We start from the raw sequence: 8,074 nt of genomic DNA on the forward strand, positions 1-8,074 counted from the left end.
CTTTAAAGCTTTTTAGTAATTGATAAGCATAAAAGCTACATGTAACCACCTTTGAAAGCCAATTGTTGATTGGCTCATACATGTATTTGCTTACAGGAAGGGTAACCACCTTTGAAAGCCAATTGTTGATTGGCTCATGCATGTATTTGCTTGCAGGGAGGGTAACCACCTTTGAAAGCCAATTGTTGATTGGCTCATACATGTATTTGCTTGCAGGAAGGGTAACCACCTTTGAAAGCCAATTGTTGATTGGCTCATACATGTATTTGCTTGCAGGAAATAACCACCTTTGAAAGCCAATTGTTGATTGGCTCATACATGTATTTGCTTGCAGGAAATAACCACCTTTGGAAGCCAATTGTTGATTGGCTCATACATGTATTTGCTAGCAGGAAAAGGTAACCACCTGTGAAAGCCAATTGTTGATTGGCTCATACATGTATTTGCTTGCAGGAAAAGGTAACCACCTGTGAAAGCCAATTGTTGATTGGCTCATACATGTATTTGCTTGCAGGAAAAGGTAACCACCTTTGACAGCCAATTGTTGATTGGCTCATACATGTATTTGCTTACAGGAAAAGGTAACCACCTTTGAAAGCCAATTGTTGATTGGCTCATACATGTATTTGCTTGCAGGAAAAGGTAACCACCTTTGAAAGCCAATTGCTGATTGGCTCATACAATGTACATGTATTTGCTTGCAGGAAAAGCTAACCACCTATGAAAGCCAATTGTTGATTGGCTCATACACGTATTTGCTTGCAGGAAAAGCTAACCACCTGTGAAAGCCAATTGTTGATTGGCCCATACTCCATCATTGGCACTTTACATGTATGTGTGTAAAGAACCCCCATACTTGATTCGCTACACTTAATTTGTCAATGTCAGCCAATCATCAAACCCGATTTACATAAATTCTCTACCGTCCTCTCGTCCCACGACTCATTATTAATCTAACATCATTTTTTTTTTCAAAAAAGTTTGAAGCCTAGAGGATTTGAAAGAAACGGCTTGTAATTTCCAGGAAAAATTGCGCTTAGAAATAAATCCATGGAGAAAAAAAAGGTTTCTCCATCCTCATCTAAAATTTATGGTAGTTCGCTTTTACTGCAAATAATAAAACTTGTTACATATTCTATCATCTCAGGATCCCTTTACAATCAGTTACAAAAAAAAGCAGCCTAGCAGCAGTACAGTATCATAGACAAATAAGCATGAATGCTCGTCTTCATCATCAAGTATCCATGGCAACTATATCCTCCATCCCTAGAAACCTTATACATTTACTTAATACTTCTTCAAGACAGCAACGTGAGTGGCAAAATTCAATCCCTGCATATCCAATTATTGTGGAATTAGTTTTTGGTTATAAGAATTACCTGATATGCAAATTAATTCAACAAATTAGTCCTGTACAGAGACATGCAACAAATTTGAGTTTTGAAAATTAACAATATCCTAATTTTTATTTATGGTTTATAAATTTAACAATTTATATATACAATAGAAAACCAAATATTTTCAGATTTTGTTTTGTAGGATTAATTCTTTTTTAAAAAAACTGATGTGTTATTTAATTCTGGACTGAATTCCTATTACATCAATAGTGTTGGCTTCAATAAGGAGCACTTTACAGCTAGACTCGAGCAATCAATATCATTTTACGTCACATTTTCCTGCAAATGATCACGTTCACAGAGTAGCGTATCTGCTCTATTAAAAGCTCACATGAATGACAGAGGGGTGTCTATGATCAAAATTGGTCACATTTTAATAACCAAGTATACAAGTTTACATCCGCTTCCATTGAAGATGCGCTTCTAAAAGAGCAAATATGGTAGCCGAGAAGACAGATATGCTATGTGGTTCTGCGTTATAATTGTAGATTGTAGATTCCAAATGCTTCAAATGTATCGTTAAACAAGACACATCGGTCCATTGCACCTACTGGTACATGTATATACTAGCACAATACTGTAGAATACTTTATTTTAGCTGGAATTAATTTTCGCTGAAAAGGCTTTTTGTGTTTTTTGTTCGGAATTTATTTTCACTGATTTTTGAGGAGTTGAATGTGTTATATAAGAAAAAAAAAGTATATTCGCTGGATTTTATTTTCACTGAAGCATCCCTTCAGCGAAAATAGCGAAAATAAAGTATTTTACGATATTCTTTTCACACTATAATTATTAATGATTACAAGAAAATTTTTTAAAGCGTAGGTTTGTTGCCGAGTCAAATTTCTAACAGGAAAAAGGAACACAATAGGCTGATTTGTTCTTTAAACAACAAGAACAATAGTATCCCATGATTCTTCCGTGCAATTCCAAGGATTGGGTTGCCTTCATTTAAACTGTTCACCAGTTATGTTTTTAAAAAGATAAGAAATATGTGAGTCTTATTTCAATGTCAATCATCAAGAAAAACATGTAGTTCACTTAAAATTTAAATATAATTTAAACTAGATATAAATATAACTTACCTTCACCACAAACTTCACCTTTATCACATAGTGAATCAGAAAACCGACAACCTATAAAATGTACAGAACAATGGTTACAAATGACTGCACTGTAAAAACATATTTTGTGTGAGCCTTTTCTACAAAATTCATGACTCAGATAATAAAACAGTTTGTAGTAGAGAAAATTTCTATATGATCTTTAGACACAAGAAGTTTTAGCGACTTAGTGCATATCAGTGAATGTCATTAAGAATATAACATAGCCTAACGTAACTATCACAACATTCCACACTTAGAATCTAGATTAAATAACGAATGGATAGATGGATGGATGGATGGATGAATGGATGGATACAAACTAATGATGCAATGTTCTGAAACAATACAATAATATATCAAAACATTTTCTCAAAAAATATTGGAGGAAATGTCAATCTGATTAAAATCTGATGTAGTGTACGGGCTTTAATTATTTTGGCTATAAACTTATTTTAATTTTATTTTTTATTATATTTGTTATTAATGCCCTTTTATTTTATTATTTTACTTTGATTTTGATTTTGTGATTTTTTTTAATTCCGCCCTACCTACATCTGATCCGACGCCTATGTAAGTCCCGTTCAAATCTCGCGTAAGTAACAGCCAATCACAGACCCCCTTTTATACAGGCTGTCGGTTGCTTATTTTTCAGTGTATACAGGCAATCTTTCTGTACATTATATTTTGCCCACTTGAATGAACCATTAATAGAAAATTGCTAGTATATTTTTATTTGCAAAAGAAATTCCACAGCATTTTACAATTGTTGTCATTACATTGAATATTTTTTTCACTTCCAACAAATGTGTACACTTCCAGATACATCTTCGCCAGCCAAGGTTCGTTCATTCAGTCATCGCTTCAATTTTACATCACTGAGCATAATTATCTAGAATGGAAGCAAAAAAATAAGTAAATCGTAATGATTAGAACACTGTAAACAGCTATAGAAAACAATGCAAACTGATTTTAAATTGTATAACGGCCCACGGCATCGACGCAGACAAGTGGAGCAAAATAATATTTCCTGATCAATTGCGATGTGTTCCAAATAAAAAAATATTTTATTCCAGTCCAAATCAGCTCAATTACTTTAATAAAGAGTTATTGTATAATGTACAAAACATTGATACAATTTGATGAATATTTACAGCTACGGCTTCAATACCGTGGACGATTTTGGCCCGATCGTCAACAAAACATCACCCGTCTCCAGGGCAGGCGACTGGAAAAAGACACCGGTGTTCGGTCGAACCGGTGGAAACAAAATCTTCACTCCCAGAATAACTATGCAAAATAACGATCTAAAGTCGAACCATTCGAGCCACAATATTAACATAAAAATGACTTTCGTTGCATTTTACAATGATAAACTTACCGAAAAGCCGTGTCATTCTCGGTCGCTAACGTCGGTATAATCCACCATTTTATTTGAGTCTGTTTGCTACCTGACTCTGCCCGGTGACGTCATCATGTGCGCTATAGAAGGAGGTCTGTGATTCGTTGACTAAAATCGTCGATAGTGGGTCTCGTTGAAATCTCGTTACATAGGCATCGGCTCAGATGTAGGTAGGGCGGAATTTTAAAAAAAATCAAAGTAAAATAATAAAATAAAAGGGCATTAATAACAAAAGTAATGAAAAATAAAATTAAAATAACTTCATAGCTAAAATAATTAAAGCCCGTACACTACATCAGATTTTAATCAGATTGGAGGAAATGTCATCATATTACATAAATTAATTAATATTCATGTTCCTCATATAGTATTAGAAGTAATGTATTAATCTCAAAACCCTTATATAATAATTTAACTTTATGAATATCTAAAATCAAACACTGGTTATAATATAATATCCAAATTTGAAAAAGATTGAGCACTTGTAAGTAATCACAAGAAAAAGTTTTACGACAGAGTTAACAGCGAGGACAGATGTTTTCCCTAACAGCGAGGACAGATGTTTTCCCCTCACACATCTTTCTTATCTATGATGATAGGGGCAAGGTAAAATTTATAAATATTTATGGTATATTTATGGGTTGAAGTATTTGTTTAGTTGCAGGAAGCCCATACCTTAGGGTGGGGTGGGGGTCATGGTAACTGTCAATGGTATACATAGTGAGAATTATGTTATCATATTTAATTTCAATACCATGCCACACATCCTCTCTCCTTCACTCTTTTCACACCAACCCAATTCCACCCACTCCACCCTGGCAAATAAATAGAATAACTAGATCTTCTCTAGGATTTATAGTTATGTGAAATACTTTATTTTTTTAGCAATTCACTTTCGCGAATGAAGAATTTACGAGCCTGACAGCGCAATGTCAATTTCGTGCAAAACAGTTACATAATTTATTTTTTTCTCTTAATGCTTATATTTCATTGTTTGTTTGTTTTTGGTATTGAGGACAAATATTAAAAAAAAAATCAGCATCACGATGCAATGGACATTCAGCTCTGCTGTTACTATCATCGGTACCCGACTTTTTAGTGCCAAAATACACAAATGAAGAATCCACGTGTTGATTAATAATAAATAAAAAATTATCCTAGAAATTACATCAATAATGGCAACTAGATGCAGTTTTTAAATATTGTGGATAAATCATGCACAGAACCTTGATCAGAACCCCCTCTGACACCCAGCATGCATCAGTCGCGATATCACAAAGTGCATAATATGGCCATGGCTGGTAATCTCCAGCACTGAGGCACTCTATGAATGAGATACATGTATTTTTTGTCAGGGTTCATTTTCATTTGCCTTCTTGTCTGTTTCAATTTCTAGTAGTTTTCCAATGCTTCTTAATTTGAAATTTACTTTCGTATTTGATAATTTGTGTCACCAGCGATTTAGTATTAAAAACTGAAAATAGTAGTTGTGCAGTACATTGAAATAGATTCGTGGCATGCATTGCGTTGTGATACTTTGTGAGATTTTGTCACAATGTTACCACTAAACAGACAAATTTCAACTATCAGACTAAAGACACCGTACCCTGAATGACAACAACTGAACAATAAAGATCAAGACATTGGGACACCCATTTCAACAAATTAATTATGCTGGTTATTAAGAAAAATCATTTTGAATCAAAGAATGCATTTGATTGAACACATCCAGCATGACAACGATCTTTGCGAAGTGTTTCAATGGATTAAATAAAGCCGTGAATTGTGATCATCAAAGCTGTTGTCATGTACCATGGTCAGCAGGAAGTAATCCCTACCAGTTTGGATTTACATGTATATTTTGTTTTCCATTTCAGTAATAACAATTTACCTGCTTCATATTCAATATGGGAAATGGCATGGGCTTTTAAACAATATGTGATTATTATATGAATCTTTTTTTTTTTATTAAATAATTAAAGGCAATGCACAGTGGACACGAAGTACATGTGTGATAGTTTAGAGTTGTCTTGTTTTCCATTGAAATTGAAATACAAAAACCCTAGTTGTTAAATATTTAATTGTATGAGAACGTATGGGCCTTTAAGCAATGCATGTACATGTACTTCCACAATAGGATTCGGTTTCTGAAAATCATTGAAGGTCTTTTGCGAAGGCTGGAAAGAATTATCCTTGTTAAATGCTCTTTAAAGTTTTTGTTTTTCATTGAAATTAAAAGTCTATTTGCTGCATATTCAATCTGAGAAATGACATGACCATTTAAAAGCATGGTAGCGACAAATTAAACAATACATTGGTTATAAACCTTACAGCACACTGTGTACAAAACCCACCAAGCGTGCAAAGGTTCATTTACTCCTAATTAAGCCTAGTCAATTTCTAAAATATCATGAACTGTCAACTAGTATTACATAAAAAATGATCTGATCAAAAACCAATATTATTTTTTTGTTCTGATTTTAATATAGTTTTAGCTTCACAATAACCTTCTATGAATTAATAAATGTTAAGACATTGAAATATAGCATTATTTTATAACAATAAACCTCATTCAATAAAAACATATTATAAGAAATATGGAGTGAACCATTATTTCAGATGGGAGTGAGAGTGGAAATTAGGGTGAGGGGATATTGTTCAAAAAAATTCTGGCACAACAAATAATATACACTTAAGAAGCTATGGGAGGATAAAAAAAATTGATGAAATTCAAAGAAAAACAATTATTTGCACACAATTTCTAATCTCTCTTCCCCAAGCATAAATACATTGTCCCGCTATACAGTGACAAACATAATGGACCCTGTATCAGAAACATGTAAATATAATATTAGATATAATTCTAACTACTGTACTAATTTTCACTGGGTTTAAATTTCGCTGAATTACAATTTCAGGCATACTCGGTGGGTTTTAAATTCACGGTTTTATCATTTAGATAAAGTGTTCTATGCTAAATTTTACATATTCACTGGGTTTTAATTTAGCACATTTTTCAGTTAGTGAAATAAGCAAAATTAAAACCCAGTGAATAATTAATCCTTTTACAGTATTAACTGTGTTGATTTTTTTCACTTCTCAGTCTCATGTTGAGTATTGAATTTAGCTTGAAGTACAGAACTCACACCTTCAGACCTTATTACTATATTAATATGGTCCCATATCACAAAGGGAAAACAACAAATAAAAGATTCATTGTGTATACATGTATGTATATTATACCAAGATTAATATTCTTTGATGTGACGTTGATTTACTGTATATTTCTTCCATGTATTTAATGCACTGCTAATAACCAGTGTTGTCAGAATAAATGACAGTCCATTCATTCTATCCATTTATTTATTTAATCTAGAAATAGTAGATTTCAAGTCAACAATTTGTATACTCACACAATGCACAAATTGTATTAATATTTATCAATGCAACGTATTCGTCGAAAATCACGGAAGTCGCTGAGAGGTTGCTCGGATCATGGACGCACTATTAAACATAGTACGTCCATGATTGGATGGTCATGGCACTACCCAGCTGACAGGACACGTCCCAACCTAACAGTTGTTACGTAACAGCCGATCCAAATAAATGTATTGTAAGCCACAACACAAAATTTTGAGTTGAGCTGAGAGGAGTTAGGAGAACATTGTCTTTAAAAATATGCGAGCTTGACGGGTTTTTTTTTTATTATCATTTGATCTTGATTTAGACTTCAGCCTTTCCTCGCAGATGGGGAGCGTTACAGTCAGCGCGTCTAGAAAATCAGGCATTCAATAAAATATAGGGAAATTCAACGTAAACACAATAATAATAGTAATCGACGTTTTCACATCATCAGATGGACTTGTACCGAGGGCAATAGGTCGAGTCCATTCATTCGTTGGCAATCGTTTTAAATATCTTGGCGGTTCTTCGTTATTGCCAGTTTGTTTTCGAAATCTCACTTACCTATATAACCCGTCGATTCTGTCACCTCACCGCAACACACCAAGACTAAAACGAAGAGTTTAAACGCAATCCAGGCGTCCATTGCTACAGTAACATCTCCATGATCTGAAGAAAAACGTCCGGAGAAGATATGATAATATTAACGCCAACAATATCCAAGTGTACGGCTGTAGCAGATATACTTACACCTCCATTATGGCGGATGA

General features: G+C 33.7%; 1 protein-coding gene and 1 long non-coding RNA gene across 3 annotated transcripts in view; both read right to left on the bottom strand.

Moving 5' to 3' along the window:
* Positions 1–8,074, bottom strand: part of LOC100368963 (receptor-type tyrosine-protein phosphatase-like N) — a 209,548-nt gene extending 201,474 nt beyond the window's left edge. Inside the window, exons 1-3 of one of the 2 annotated variants that reach the window (XM_085501371.1) lie at positions 8,055–8,072; positions 7,869–7,973; positions 2,483–2,533 (exon numbers count right to left, since the gene is read on the bottom strand). In XM_085501371.1, coding sequence (XP_085357497.1) covers positions 2,483–2,533; positions 7,869–7,950 — 133 coding nt within the window. In that variant the 5' untranslated portion in view covers positions 7,951–7,973; positions 8,055–8,072. Of the gene's footprint in view, positions 1–2,482; positions 2,534–7,868 lie in introns of both variants that reach the window. The other variant, XM_085501370.1, reaches the window with a different exon arrangement.
* LOC146740884 (uncharacterized) lies at positions 3,214–4,804 on the bottom strand. The gene is made up of 2 exons (XR_014930004.1): positions 3,882–4,804; positions 3,214–3,392 (listed from the first exon to the last, which is right to left on the bottom strand). It is a non-coding gene; the product is annotated as an uncharacterized LOC146740884 (long non-coding RNA).

This window comes from Saccoglossus kowalevskii, chromosome 7, assembly GCF_978046115.1.
Source record: "Saccoglossus kowalevskii chromosome 7, keSacKowa6.1, whole genome shotgun sequence".
Classification (NCBI taxonomy): Eukaryota; Metazoa; Hemichordata; class Enteropneusta; family Harrimaniidae; genus Saccoglossus; species Saccoglossus kowalevskii.